Source organism: Setaria italica, chromosome I (assembly GCF_000263155.2).
Source record: "Setaria italica strain Yugu1 chromosome I, Setaria_italica_v2.0, whole genome shotgun sequence".
Lineage (NCBI taxonomy): Eukaryota > Viridiplantae > Streptophyta > Magnoliopsida > Poales > Poaceae > Setaria > Setaria italica.
Window position 1 is genome coordinate 32978637 of NC_028450.1, and position 15573 is coordinate 32994209.

At 41.6% G+C, this 15573-nt stretch overlaps 2 protein-coding genes, 1 long non-coding RNA gene and 1 pseudogene across 3 annotated transcripts in view; 3 read left to right on the top strand and 1 right to left on the bottom strand.

Moving 5' to 3' along the window:
* Positions 1–4675, top strand: part of LOC105913487 — a 6322-nt gene extending 1647 nt beyond the window's left edge. The window contains exons 4-7 of the mRNA XM_012842795.2: positions 3286–3378; positions 3466–3567; positions 3677–3748; positions 4653–4675. Of these exons, the coding sequence (XP_012698249.1) occupies positions 3286–3378; positions 3466–3567; positions 3677–3706 (225 nt within the window). The 3' untranslated portion in view covers positions 3707–3748; positions 4653–4675. The remainder of the gene's footprint in view (positions 1–3285; positions 3379–3465; positions 3568–3676; positions 3749–4652) is intronic.
* Positions 4249–5947, top strand: LOC111255669 (annotated as a pseudogene).
* Positions 5948–6402: 455 nt separating this feature from the next.
* LOC101767090 (probable serine/threonine-protein kinase PBL19) lies at positions 6403–9308 on the bottom strand. Its single transcript, XM_004953239.4, has 4 exons — positions 8501–9308; positions 7782–8042; positions 7379–7501; positions 6403–7258 (listed from the first exon to the last, which is right to left on the bottom strand). Exons 1-4 carry the CDS (start codon positions 8963–8965, stop codon positions 6704–6706), a joined length of 1404 nt encoding a protein of 467 aa, XP_004953296.1. The 5' UTR covers positions 8966–9308; the 3' UTR covers positions 6403–6703.
* On the top strand, positions 9290–14306 carry LOC111257345. Its single transcript, XR_002677740.1, has 3 exons — positions 9290–9415; positions 9591–9818; positions 13875–14306. It is a non-coding gene; the product is annotated as an uncharacterized LOC111257345 (long non-coding RNA).
* The last annotated feature ends 1267 nt before the right edge of the window (positions 14307–15573 follow it).

A 15573-nucleotide genomic window follows, 5' to 3' on the forward strand; every position in this document is an offset into this window, starting at 1 on the left:
GGTTGATCGTCAAAAATAAAAAAATGCTAAGTAAAATGTCCGAGGTCTTTGTTTTTTTTGAACCATTAAATTGGCAGGAGCATTGCCATATCATATAAGAAGGAGAAGAGAGTTTACAAGAGTTACATAAATCCTAATTACATAAATAAAGGTGGCGCTCAGCTCTTCTGAGTTCTTTGTGAGAAGCAGGCGAATAATACATGAAGCAATACATCTTTTATTATACTATAGTAAGGCATCTTGTCTCTCTACATTTCTAGTACTACCTTGAGTACTTACTAAATTCATTAATTTTTCATTATACTAATTTTCGTGACCTTGATAAACACTTAATCTATGAATCAAACATGTGACATCTTCGTACCAAATTGGGTTACAACTAATAGTTTAATTCCTTTACCCTTCTAAATCATCATGCCCCTAGCTATGACAAATTATTTAAGGGCACATATCTTGTGAGAACCAGCTAAATTTGAAAACTATATCAAAACTCATAAGTAGATGGTTACAACTAATAGTTTTTCTTTTTACACCTTCCATTGCTAACTATGCTTCTGAGGAACAAATGATAATTGGATTCTTTCCTTGCTTAATTCTTCTACATTTTTGCAGTTAATGTAAATGAAATATGTATGAGTTGTTCAAAAAGATAAGCGGCATCGTGGTTGATGATAGCTTGATTAATAAGGTATGTAGCTTCTGCTATTTTCTTTGAATGGAGTGGCAATGAACAGAAATTTTGTTATCCGCGAAGCCATGATGCCTAATTTCAACTGTTTTTAACACACTAACATTTTCTTCAAGTCATGTCTTGCACAACATTTATTTAAGTTGTCCAACATCTTTTTAAATGCACCAACATTTATTGATATCGATCAACATTTGTTTGACATGCACCAACATTTTTTCTATGTTATTCAAACAATTTTTATAATCTAACCAACATTTTTTTGAGAATGACCAACATTTATTTACATACACAAACATTTTCCTTTAACTTATTTATGGACACACACCAACACTTCTAGATATTGAACAACATTGTTTTACATAAATCAACATTTTTATGTTTGCAAAATATTTTTCCACACTCTCCAACAATTTATTTGACATAAACCAACAAATTTCTTGATACACCAACATTTCCTTTAAATAATTCAACATTTATTGATGGTTGCCAATATTTTTTGAGCATGTACCAATATATTCTTAAAGCTGTTTCTAAACTATTACTAACATTTTAGAATATGTTCAACTTATTTTTGAACACATCTCCAACATTTCCTTTATATTTCTCAACATTTTTTTTTCTAAATCAACATTTATTGATGATTGCCCAACATTTTTTCACAATCTCCAACATTTTCTTAACCATTATCAACAATTTTTTCATACACATTTTTCTTGAACTTATTTTTTAATATTATCTAACATTTCATTGACATACACTTACATTTTCCTTTAACTTATCCTGGACACATAGCACCATTTCTTGATATTGACCAACAATTTATCTGACATTCATCAACATTTTGCTCGATAGACCAACATTTTCTTTACATAATTCAATATTTTTTTAGCATATACCAATATATGCTTATATTTTTTTCCCAACATTTGTTTACATACTCCAACATTTTCCCAATAATAGCCAACTTTTTTTTGATATGCACCCAACATTAATCAGGAACCCCACTTTGCAGGCTAGGGTAGTGTGATCCTAATGCACTAGTCATTTTCGAAACAGAAGCTCAAAAGTCTTTTTATGACAAATTCACTTATGATCTTCCATGAGGACAGTAGTTATTCGTCTTATTTTTGTTCCAACTCCTCTCTTACAAGTACAACAAATTTCATGAAAAGTTCATTGACAGGCTACTTTAATTCAAATGTACTTTTGCTTCCAGGTTTGTCACAAGTTTCCTATCAATGATTATTTATGTTTTATACTAAAACTGCATCTTTCTAACATTTTATTACCATTACACGACTAGTAAATGTTTTCAATATTTCTAACAGCATGTTCACCTTTTATGATGAATGTTTCCAACATTTTTTAGTTACTACGAAGGGTCCAACAATTTTACACGAATAGGTTCAACTGTTTTGAATTCAACCTCGTATTGTTCAACAATTTTTCTCCATCAGGTTCAATAGTTTTAGAAACTTAACCTCTTACTATTCAACTATTATCTTGTCAAAGTCATTATGATATTCAACAGTTCTAGCAATTTCTTTTCCACATCCCAACATTTCTAAAACACACTATAATTCTATATTTTTTATTAACATATACTCCATTTTTTCACGAAGAGATGATTTATTTTAGGGTGGTTGATGTTTCTTAGTTGAGGATCGAGTAGACCAGGAGTTACTTAGTTAATTATTACTGATTTGTTAGTTCTCAAATTTGTATAATCACAATTTTGTTCTCACTAGTGTTTTTAGTTGGACATATCATGTCGATTATATGTAAAATTACATATCACTATATTAAACTTTAAACTTTAAGTGCAAGTTTCCACCCGTTTGTATCCCACTTCAAACCATGTACCTAGAAAAAAAAAGCAGCAGTTAAGAACTGGAGTGACGCTGAAAAAATAATAACGCGGCGCGCTGAAAAAGGTCGAAGGCAGCGGCGCTCAAAAAATAATAACGCGGCGCGCGAAGCGCGCGTCCTGGAACGAAACGGAACGGAAAAGCTGGACCTTGCCGAGCTTTATCCCGTAGACATTAGACATAGAGAAGCCCCCGCAGCGGCGGCGGTTGACCGCTGCCCTGGCGTTCGCGCGTTCTGCTTGCTTCTCCTTCCGATTTCTCACTTCTCAGGTCAATCGCCCCCACCGACCAACCCGAATTGTCAACTCCGAATCCCGCACGCCACCACATGGATCCGCCGCCCGCCGGTCGATCGCTCCCCGCGTGGCAGATCCCGAGCAACCATCGGATCTCCCGCCCGCCGCGTCATTTCCCGTTTAAATCCGTTGTGTCAACTGCCAACCGCGGGATAACGGGGAGGAGCACTGGAGGAGCAGAACCAGACTCCGCGCGATGGAAGGACTCGTCAAGGGATTGGAGGGTGTCGCGTTAGACGACGGGGTGGAGAGGGCTGAGGAGAGGAGGACCGGCGTGCGGGTGCGGCTCCGGTGGATGGGGACCGGGAGGACAGGGCTCGGTCGACGTGGGCCGAGGTTGCTCGTCACCTGTTCCACACTATGCAGCAGTGGAGGAATGAAGGGAGCTTTAGAGATGGGTCTCAGCGCCTAAGGGGTGTTTGCTCTGCAGGTTGTCTCCGAGGAGAAAGAAGGGAAGCAGGAGCGGAGGTGGGAGAGCGTTGAGCATGGCAGGAAGCAGCAGGCCACTCAACGGCACAACCAGGTTCAGGGGTTTGGGCTTTCTTATGGCTTTTCAGCATCTTGTGTTTTGAAGCCATCTGATTGCATCGTGCCATCTCCCTCACTGCAGGATGAGGGAGGTGAAATGATGGGTGGGGGATCAGATGGCGCCACTGGCATTGGCAACTGCTGGCCGCAGCTACAGACTCCGCATTGTGGAACAGAGCGACAGGTTCATATATGTGTGCTGATTGTGTTCTCATGACTATCTTTGCTCACTGTCACTTTGCCCCTATTATTTGTCGTGAATCTAATTATAGCTATGTGGTTTGAGATTTTAGGATGTACAAGAGAGAAACAGTGGAGGTTAGGTGAACGTGGGGGAAAGAAAGCATCACAGAAGACCACATCAGGTTAGTTTTCAGTTTTTTCTGAAAATTAGAACAGCTTCATGCCACCGGCAATTTCTTTCTCTCTGTTTTCTCCTCGAAACATAAAATTACTGTGAGTCATTGTTCATAAGTATATTGGACTTGAAAATTTTGCATCTAGGTCATATAATTTCTCCTTTGTTTTTCTATATTGATTTTTTGTTGGTTCAGCTCATCGTGCTGTTTGGTTTTAATAAAGTACATATCATATGGGTTCATAAAATCCTCAGATCAATGCTACAAAGTTTGGCCCTCAATCTCATATTCACCTTATGGTAAAGAATGTGTGTGGATATCTATGCAGTCAAACATTTTACTCTGACTAGCAATATCTTTATGGAGAATTATATCCACACGAAAAAATATTGGACTTGCCTAAAGAAATACTAACACAATAATATTATATTATATTATAATTTTATTAGGTTTGCAAGTAGACAATAGAACATGCTAATCGAAATTCTATTTTGTAACCTGTGTCAATGTATGAAACACCACTTGTTTGTAACAGATGAGTAGTGTTTTAAATATTTACGTTTTTCAACCACATGTATGTACTTTCATTCTGAAGTTCTCATTATACTGATATAATAGTATGAACTGAAAGTTACACCCTACTTGAGAGTCTGAGTATTATAAAAAATATAAATATTTTTTGACCATGTCATGTACAAAACAACACTTATTTGTAATCAGAGGGAGTAGTGTTTTGACTATTTTCGTTTTCAACTAATTATATACATTTTTATTTTAACTTCTCATTTTACTCGTATAACATGACCCGAAACTTGCATCCTGTGTTGAGAAGTCTGAGTAAGTGGTGGCTAGAAGAATAGTTTCTAAATATTCTTTTTGTTAATTCTGAACTTCTATTAACTCTGTGAAGCACTCTGAAGACTGAAAGGGATACAAAAGACTACCATCTGAACAAGAGTACTCTGAGGATGTCAGTCATATTCACCATGGCCTAAATGTTGAGCCCACCAGGGATGGAACTCAATAATTTATCAAAAGCGTGCACTTGGCTATGGGAACTTGATCTAAACCGCCTCTCTCCTGGCAAGGACTACACAATTGAATGTGGTGAAGGGAAGAAGGTTTATCATAAGGGTGATAAGGCATCCGAAAACCTGTTCAGCTGGCTGGAAGACAGTGTACTGAGGAGGCCTACGTACTCCCGTTTCTGTGTACTCCTTAACAATTACAACCTCCACCAAGGATACAAAGAATCAGTTACCCAGCAGGACAAGCATGAAGAAGCTGCTTTTATCGAGGAGATTTCTAGGAGTGCTCCCATCAAGTACTTGCACCGGTATTTGGTACTGAAGGAGGCCACGTCTCAGGACTATGAGGACTTCAAGAAAATGCTGACATCCCTGTGGTTTGATTTGTGTGGAAGAGGTGGCTGCTCTAGTAGCTCTTCTGCTTTTGAGCATGTGTTTGTGGGAGAGATCAAGGGGCAGAAGCAAGGTGAGAATGAAGTATCAGGCTTTCACAACTGGATTCAGGCAAGTTCTTGACTTCTCGTAGTGCCACGGCATCATAATTTTGTTCGTTTCCATAAGTTAAAAACCTTTGAACATGATGGTATTGTTGACTAATATGCAGTTTTACCTTGAAGAATCCAATGGTAATGTTGACTACCAAGGGTACATATTCCCAAGGAGGCGTGGGGAGCTAGTGAGTATCATCCCAAACATACTTGTGGTATGCATATATCATAATATATCACAGCTAAACTTTTTGGGTTGTTCTGCAGCCAGACTCTGAAACACAGCTGCTCACCATTCAGTTTGAGTGGCATGGGGTGTTAAAATCTGTGTCCAGCACATTGATTTGTGTCAGTCCCGAGTTTGAAATTGCACTCTACACTCTCTGCTTCTTTGCTGGAGGAGAAGATAACCATGTAGTTATTGGCCCATATCCAGTGAATATCAAAGTGCTGCAGGTTGGGGGATAACAAGATTGGTTCAGCTTTCCCAATTGCAGAAAACTGATTTTTCTGGTGGCCATCTACTGAAGGTCAGTTGGGTCTCAAGTTTGTTTCTGTCAGCATAAATACATTGTATTGTTCAAGAATATGTGGCTTTATTTGTTGTAATATGCACTGTATGATGTAGCTCTTGATGAAGATATAACTACAGCATCTTAATTTAAAGTAGTATGTTTTCCTCACATGTTCTTATGAATCCAAGAAATCAAACATACCTAGAATAGATGGTTCTGTTATCTTCCCCTTCCTTTGGGAACTTGGATGAAATCAACCTTCCTAATAGGTCGAAACTCTGAAGGTATATTTCACCATATTAAGTTTAAAATAACATCATACAAATTGTGGATCAACGTTATAGGAATTATATTTTGCACGTATGATTCTACAAAGAACTGTAACATGGTCTTAAAAAAATCAGAAACTATTACATGTAGTAACTCCTGGTGCATATTACTCCCTTATAATTAATGTTATATGAGTAAAAAAAGATATTGCTATGGTCTTAACAAGCTGAGCTCATGCAGTAAAAAATAGTGCTCAGCGTACATTTCATACCTAAAACAGAGGGCCTTAAAAATATAGTTAGTGACTATAGAATTATTAGTCAATGAAAAAAGGCGAAATTGAGTATGAAAAGGAAGAATTTGGCACCTTTATCACTATCTATACGAAGTTTAAAGTTGCAGGCAACAATAGAGAACAGAATTGCATCTCATACCTATGAATCCTTACGGCAAAGAAACCTTTACAATAGAGAATCTCTAGTCTCACACCCACCCTACCTATAGAAAGTACAGTACAGATCATAAGTAAAAAGGAATGTTTGATCATCTAATAGATGTACACTGAGTCACTGACTAGGGGGGACGTCACCAATGACCCTATATCCATAAGCACATAAGAAAGTACAGGATCAAAAGAAACGATCATAACTAAACTGAAGATTACGTAGGAGTTGGAGCAGCCACAGCCCTCATGAGCATGAATCTCCTCCTCGCAATGCTGTTTGCATTTTCACCTAGGGCAGCCAGATGAAGCATCCGCCGCCTTGCTGATGCCACGGCAACATCCTCTGTGGTTGGTTTCCCTGACACCTCATCAGGTGGTGAACTCTCACCCAAAGCCCCTGCGTCCCCATTTAACTCCTTGTGCTGCATTGCTTGCTTCAGGCTCTCAACCACTTCTCTCATTGTTGGACGGTCCCTTCTGTGTTTTGCAAGGCAACTATTGGCCAACTTGGCGATTTTTCTAGTGCCCTGCTTAGAGTAATGGCCTTCAAGCCTTGTATCTATAATCCTGCTGAACTGCTTACTTTCGACAGGATACTGCTTCACCCATTCAAGAAGTTTCTGCTCATTCTTAGGACGATGCCTCTCCATTGAGCGCCGTCCAGTGAGGATCTCATATAGAACTACCCCAAAGCTCCAAACATCACTCTTTGTAGTGAGATGGCCTGTCTCGACATAATCTGGAGCCGCATAGCCCAGTGTCCCCATAACCTGATTGCAAATTGTTTTCAATGCGGTATAGAATCAGAGTTCAATATGGAAAATTCCCTAAGATGACCATGCATGAGGAAGTTAGATTGTCTTGATATATGAAATAAAATCAACACATACCGCTGTAGATACGTGAGTATGATCTGCTGATGGCCCTTCCCTTGCCAATCCAAAATCTGAAAGTTTTGCTCTAAACTCCTCATCCAGCAGGACATTGGAAGCTTTGAAGTCGCGATATATGACCTGCAAATTTTCAATGCCCAAACACAAAACATCTCTCATTATTTTTCTGGAAACGAATCAAATCATATTGACAAATAGTCAAGGGAAGATGCACAATTCCTTCTGAACACGTCTATGAGCAAGAATCGATATTTACGACACATGGTTCTCTTAATCATATTCCATTCAATCAACACGATCACTCAGCCAAGAATACAAAAAAAAAACATAGTCCAACGTTTCATAATATGAAAAAACAGATAGCTCATAGCAGAAATATTCTGAGCTGCCAAGCTGATACCTGAACTTCCAATCCCTCATGGAGGTACGTCAATCCCTCAGCAGCACCCAGTGCTATTTCCAACCTGGTGTCCCATGGGAGGACAGGGTATGCTTTATTGAACAGATGGTCGTCCAAGGTTTTGTTCGGCATGAACTCATAGACCAGCAGCCTTTGAGGGCCCCTTTCACTTTGCGAGGCGCAGTACCCAATGAGGTTGACGAGATTTGGGTGCTCAACAACTCCCAGAAAATGAACTTCTGCCAACCATTGCTTGTGCCCCTGATCAAGTCAGGAGTAGAAACCTAATTACTCAAATGCTGAAACTCCGAAACAGTCCTAGCAATGTAGCAAGTCAATCCGTTGGTACAAATTAGTCACATTGAGAATATACGACTATTTGCTTCATTACAGAACGCAGATGAATATGCCAATGAATGATTTTGAAGTTCTAAAATGAAATACTAACATTACCATGCTCATCATACATGTTAGTACGCTGTTTTAGCAGATTGCATGCCACCGTAAGGCTTGCAGCCATTAGTGAAATACTATAAATTACAGAGTCATGCAAGCTATGTATCAATTCAGGAATCAGAAGCAGAGTCTCACTGTAATTCTTTTAGTAATCACACGGAGAGGTTTATGTAAATGGCAGGCACAAAGCAATAGACTGTAAATAAATTCATGATGAACCAAGACAAGGTGATACGATGAGCCAAGAAGCCACCGATGGGCACCTGATGGCCATTGGGATTGAGTTTCTTGATGGCGACCACCGTGCCGCCGGCGGACCCACCGGGCAGCCGGACGACGCCCTTGTAGACGCTACCGAAGCCGCCCTCGCCGACCTTGAGCAGGCGGCTGAAGTCGCTGGTGGCGGCCCGGAGCTCCCGGAACCCGAACTCGCGGAGGCTGTTGGCTCCCCTCTCCTCGTACAGCTCCGGGATGCTCCGCGCCGACGAGACCGAGGCCGAGCCCGACGACTTGCTCGCCGCGGCCCGCACCGCCGCGCTCGAGTCCTCGGACAGGCTCATGCCAACGGCCGACGACGCCGTGGAGAAGGACAGGTTGGAGCGCGCCCCCGTGGAGACGGTGGAGGGGAACGAGGCGGCCGCCGGGGACGCCGGCGCCGTTGTCCCCTCCCGCCTCTTCTCGACCTTGCCCTTCTTCCCCTTGCTGCTGAAGCAGCGGAAGCAATCCATCGCTTGGAGCTGAAGGAGGCGGCGGGGCTCAGTTCGCGGTGGCTTTTCGCCTCAACTTCTCCATCGCCTCCACAGAGCTCAAATCACGACGGGAACGAGCGACACGAGCTCCTGGAAATCAAGCCGATCAAAGGCACCGAAACTTTTGAGAGACGAAGCTTTTCTCGGTTGACGGCGCAGCGAGCGAAGAACTGCGTCGGGGAGACAACACGAGCCTGGGGAGAGACGTCAAAGATTTGTGCAGAATGTTTGACGCCAGCTAGTCCAAGGCGAACAGGAAGCTGGGAAACACAGAGGAATTCGCTTCACCACGCTTCTTGAGTTCTTGTTGTCCTAGGCGGCTAGGCGTAAGGAGCAATGAAGGTGAGAGAGACGGAGGTGGTTGAAGTGTGGATTACCCGCGTAAGCTCGTGCCGAAATGATAAAGAAAATCTACGAGTCAAACCGAAGGTACTTTGAGAGCGACGGCAGAGGAGATTGGTGGGGATGCAACTGCAAACTGCAATGAACTCTCGCCTCCCACCTGCTTCCTCTTGATTTCTTTTACGGTCTACGTAGCAAATGGTCGTCTTATCTTATCCAATCTCTAATGGTATATAGTTACAGACTTACAGTGTTTCTGCAGGGTTATCAAATTGTTTAGTGGCTCCCAACTCTGAAGTGTTCAACAGTTCAATCACGACCTGTGCCTCCGAGGTCCCAACTCCTGACGAGAGCGTTTTCGCACAACAAAGGAATTCAGTCCTGTATAGGCACGCTGTGCAGCTGACCCGGTTGGCTGCCATTTGGGTCCCGTGTTTAACAAGCAGCTCCGGCGGAAGCCCCGTTTGGATGCAACCCCAAGCTTACGAAGGTACTGTTTATCTGAGCTTCCTAACATGAGCTTCCTAACAGCTTAGCTAAATAAATAGTGATCTTCCTATACCTTCAGAAAAGCTGAGTTTATATGAAAAGCTGGAAAGCTCAGTTTTATAAGCTTTTCGTAGCTCTTTGAGCTCAGAAAGCTAAACACATCTTCTAAAAGTTAATGTTGACTTTTCAGAAGCAAAAAGCTAGCAACAGCTTTTCAAAAAAACTCAAAAGCTACCACTCAAACAAACAAGGTTCGAAATCAAGCGCCTGGGTGTTCTGCCTGGCGCAGGCAAGTTTCTCGAGGAGAGAAGCGAATAGAAGGCTGAAAAGCCACTCGTACCTACCTAATCATTTGTTGGATCTGGTTCTTTTAAATTTTGGATAAAAAATTTTAGCCCGTACTCGGCTCAAGCTGACTATTGGGTCGGATTTTTTGCCCTTACCCGACCCGTCACATTGTCAGGTCAGGTTAGGTTCAGGTCGAGTTAGATCCACGTTTTGTGTGCAATCTTGGGGTTTGGTTGAATTTTTTTGATTTTGGGTAAAAAAATTGACCCATATCGTATTTTTGATCGGGTCATAAATATTAAGCTACGCCCGTCCGATCCAATACATTGATCGGGTTCGGTTGGATTTTTTCGGATGGGTTGAGTTGAATTTATCGGGTCGGGTGGTCCTAACCCTACCAAGGGGTAATCTCATTTTCTTACGGCTAGTGCTTTTTTATGTCGATTCTCGTTGAATGCTTTATTTTCTTGCGATTGAACGACTGGCCTACTGAAATTCTGGCGAGTACTTTAAGGGAGAGAAGTCGTAGACGTCTCGGAAGAAGCAAGGTGCAATAGAACCTTTTGATGAGTTTTGACGATGGATGTCTGTGATAAACCCTAAGCCAATCAATATCGCCGGAGAGCCCGGCAGGCCGGCAGGTGGCAGCAGCGCAGCACCAGTTTGGGAGAAATCAACCAAGTACTGAAGTACCTGGGTACACAAATGCAATTCTCTCTATAATTAGCCCTTGTTTTGTAGCGTTTTCTAGATTTTGAACATTTGATTAAGGATTAGATGGCATATTGTCATTTGTCAAGAACTAGAAAATGAAGTTTAATTAACAAGGTGAGAAGAGTTTCAACTGTGAAGAATTGTCCCCTGTGGATTTCAGGGACCGGTAAGTCTGAAGAATAAGACAAAAACAGAGCTAGATGAGTGGGGACGTTGGGTGGACTCACGGGATTATGGCCCCGTTTGGAGAGGGTGTGCTAAACTTTAGCACCCCACTTTTTAGCACATTTTAGCACTTGGGCTTCCAAACAGGGGTGGGGTGTGCTAAAGTTTAGCACCCTTATTTTCTTTAGCACACCCAAGGGGTGCTAAAAGGTGCTAAAAGTGGTCCCAAGTCCATTTTTTCCCCTGCTGCCCCCCCTCTCTCTCCTCTCCACTTTTCCCCTAGCTAATCATAAATGAGGGCAATGTAGTCATTTATCATCCAATGTGCTAAACTTTAGCACTGTATCCAAACAACCCCAAGTGCTAAACTTTAGCACTTCATTTGAGGGTGCTAAAGTTTGGCATTGTGTATCCAAACGGGGTAATTTGTAGACTCGTGTGGCCTTTTGTAGAAACTCGTATTGTCTATTGGCCATGGTTTGGTAAGAATAAATTATCTATTTGTCTTTCGTTAATTACTCATGATTTAAAAGTGCATTATTCCTCTGTGTTTTCTACTAAACTACTTTAAACTAGTATTATGTTAGTCTAATTCGAGACGTAACTTGTTTTAGTCTAGTACTTAGTATAAGCTAAGCCCAATTTTGACTATTTTTGCAAAGAAATTTCACAAAACTAGACACTAGACAATCTCTCATCATCATTTCAGCCCTGTTGACCTACACTCGCTCATCTGTGCACTTTATGTGTTGAGGACTTTTTTTTTCTGAAACGAATGTGTTGAGGACTTGAGGTTAAACTACATATAATTTTCTGGACATGCTACAAAAATATTTGGCTGCATTGCTTTGGCTTTGCATATAAAAGTGAACGGCTCTTTTCGTTGCTACCAAAATGGCCGTCGATCCGTGACTCATGAAAAGAAAATGTGTATTGCTCAAAGAACAAAGACGCCGATGCGATAAATGGCACCTCATGTCAGAAGGATTCGTAAGAAAGGAATACCACATCATGAGCCCTATGAAAGCAAACTGCATCAGAGCCGTGCACCTAGCCCTTGGTTCCTTGCTGCTCGTCCGTCCTCGTTTCTGCAGCCGGATAGCAGCAAACCCTGCACGTCCGGCAGTTTTGCTTGCTGGCAGGTGGCAGCACAAAGGCGCGGCACCGGCGACCTGCTGATCCAGATCAGTCTCCGTCGTCCTGTGCTCCTGTCTACGTGCCTGGTGGAGTGGTGGCCGAAGACATCCAAGGCCTTGTTTATTTCACCCCTAACTCCCAACTTTAGCACTATGTAAAAAGAAGATTCCCCATCACATCAAACTTGCGGTATATACATGAAGTACTAAACGTAGACGAAATCAAAAACTAATTGCACAGTTTTGTTGTACTTTGCGAGACGAATCTTTTGAGCCTAATTAGTCAATTTTTGGACAATAATTCACAAATACAAACGAAACGCTACAGTGTTGCTACAGTAATTTGGGTGCACCCAAGTTGGGCAAGTAAACAAGGCCCAAGGAAGTTGAGATCATAGCCGTCTTTTGTCTCTTTGACCTGCACACGTCCCTCCGTCCGTCACACGACTTACGAGTCACGACAGTGCCCCGGTGTGGCCTGCAAGTCGTTAAAGGAGACTCGTGCCAGTTAACACCAGTCAACGGCTCAACGCCTCATCTTCTATCACCCATGCCATGAAGTTTGCTCGTTTCCTAGGAGCAACCGACACGTTTATGTCATTACAGGAATCACAAACGAAAAATGCTGACGCATTGCGAGACATCGATTCTTGTTTGAATCTCACCTATCCACTTTGTCCGCTTAATTCCTAATTTAGGCCCACTTTACTCTCTTGAGTAATTTCATTTGGTTCAATCGATCCCTAATAAAATTTCTCTTTTTTTTTTCTCCATATACGAGTTGAATTTTGAGTTCAAATTTTGTGATCAGATACGAAACATGATATCTTATGTTAAAAAATTATACTAAGAATTTTTCATGGTTATTTTCATAGGTCAGGAATATTTAATACGAAATTGATCTTAGATATACGAAATTGTAAAAAAGTAATCATGAAAAATGATAATATATTTTTCTAACATAGAGCATCATCTTATAAGTCAACTGGTAAAATTTGAACTCAAAACTCAACTTGTACGCAAAGAAACAGAAAAGAGAAATCTAATTAGGGGTAGATTGAACCAAATGAAATAGTTCGAGGGAGTAAAGTAGCCTAAATTTTGCTTAGGGTGTTAAGTGGACAAAGTAAATAGTGAGGGAAGTAAAATGAATTTTTTTCTTCTTTTTTACCCGGCAACTCCATCCGTATAACATTAATTGTAGGAAATATGAAAGATCCATCACCACCATTCAGCATTCACCACCAAAGGATGGAATTGGAATCATAGTTATTAGGACCGGCTGGTCATTGAACCGGTGAACCCATCGGTTCAATGGTTCACAGGTTCAACCGTTGGGAACCGGTTAAACCGCCGGGCTTTGGACCGTTGAAATGAACTGGCCACGAATACTTTGAACCTGTCTAATATACCATATACCAGTGATAATTAACACTACAGATAAAAATTATATTACATAGTTAATCAATAGGAAATTATGCTCATAAATAACACAATTACATAACGATAGTAGTTAGAGCTTACGTTATTCCAAGTTCAACTGTGGAAGTATTCAACATGCAAACCACAAATTCAAATAGCAAGTTTTCTCAAAGTTGTACTGCAACTGCAAGTGTGCTCTGTCATTCAGTATCCTACTCAATACCCTATAGATCCGTGAAGTATGAACTCTAATCACAATATAAATTCAATCATCATTGTAGCCTGGACCTTTGGGTACTGAGTTACTACTTCCTAACCATTAGCCATATCAGGCAGGGAGAACCGAAGAAGCTGGAAGGGACGGCGACGACGAGGACGAAGTGGTGGATGGCTGGAGAGGCGCCGAGCAGGGACAGGAAGAACTGGAGCTCGCCGCTGGCCGCCAGCCCCCACGGCCGCCGCTAGTAAGCTGTCAAGACGTAGGGCGGCAAGGGACGAAGATTAAGGAGCCGCCATCGAGGGGTCACCACCAGCGAAGAACGAGAGGGGACGAGCTCGAGCCGGCGATGTGGAGCAGCCACCTCCGGAGAAGAAGCGGCGGATGCGCCGCCGCCTGCAAAGCCTGTGAAAAAAAAATCCCCGATGGCCCCAAGTGTTTCTCGTGACCCTGAACGGCGAACGTGAGAAAAACTCAATCTTTCTTTATACCCCTAGGCGGACGTGGTTTCGTTGAATCAACAGAAGGGTAACATTGGTGAAAATCAAAAAACCAGTCCGGTTCGTGTGGAACCAGCCGGTTCACCAATTTTTTTTAAAAAAACTCTATCCGTTCGGTTTTTACCGATTCGAAAGCGGGTGCATCGAATGTTCAGATACTAATTAGGAGTATTAGACTAATTACAAAACTAATTGCACAGATGGAGACTAATTCGTGAGATGAATCTATTAAGTCTAATTAATTCATGATTATCATATATTTACTGTAGCATCACATTATCAAATCATGAACTAATTAGACTTAATAGATTTGTCTTGCAAATTAGTTTCCATCTATACAATTAGTTTAATAATTAACATATATTTAATAAAATTAGTATTTAAACATTCGACGTGATAGTAACTGAAACTTTGGACTAAGGGGGTGTATGGATACACCCCACTATAGTTTAGTACCTTTCACATCGAATGTTTGGATACTAATTAGGAGTATTAAATATAGACCAATTACAAAACTAATTGCATAAATGGAGTCTAATTCGCGAGATGAATCTATTAAGCCTAATTAGTCCATGATTTGACAATGTGGTGCTACAGTAACCATTTGCTAATGACGAATTAATTAGGCTTAATAGATTCATCTCGCGAATTAGCACTGGATTCTGCAATTAGTTTTATCATTAGATCCTGTTTAGTCCTCCTAATTAGCATTCGAATATTTGATGTGACACTACTATTAGCACCTAGTATCCAAACACCCCCGAAGCGACGGTAGCGAATGCCCTCCCTAGTCCCAAGAGTACACCCTACTATACCTGGGCCTTGTTTAGTTGCCTAACTTTGGAGATGCAAAATTACTGTTGTAGCACTGTAGCACACTGTAGCGTTTCGTTTGTATTTGTGAATTATTGTTCAAATATTGACTAATTAGGCTCAAAAGATTCGTCTCGCAAAGTACAACAAAACTGTGCAATTAATTTTTGATTTCACCTACATTTAGTACTCCATGCATGTACCGCAAATTTGATGTGACATCCTTTTTGCGTAGTGTCAAATTGGGAGTTCGGTAACTAAACAAAATCCTGTTTTCTCCACGGTTGCGGGACATGTGCTGCGCACGACGCTGCTACAGTGCTGCTGCCTGCTGCCAGCGTCAGGGGATCGATGCGACCGATGATTCCCTGCTGCCGATGCGTGACGCCTCCCCGACCAAAAGCCGGCGACGTGACTAGCGAGTGGCGACCCTTGGCGAGTGGAGACCGGAGAGTAGTGGACTGCTGGTGCTGGAGTCCTGGAGAGTATTTGCGCCCGCAC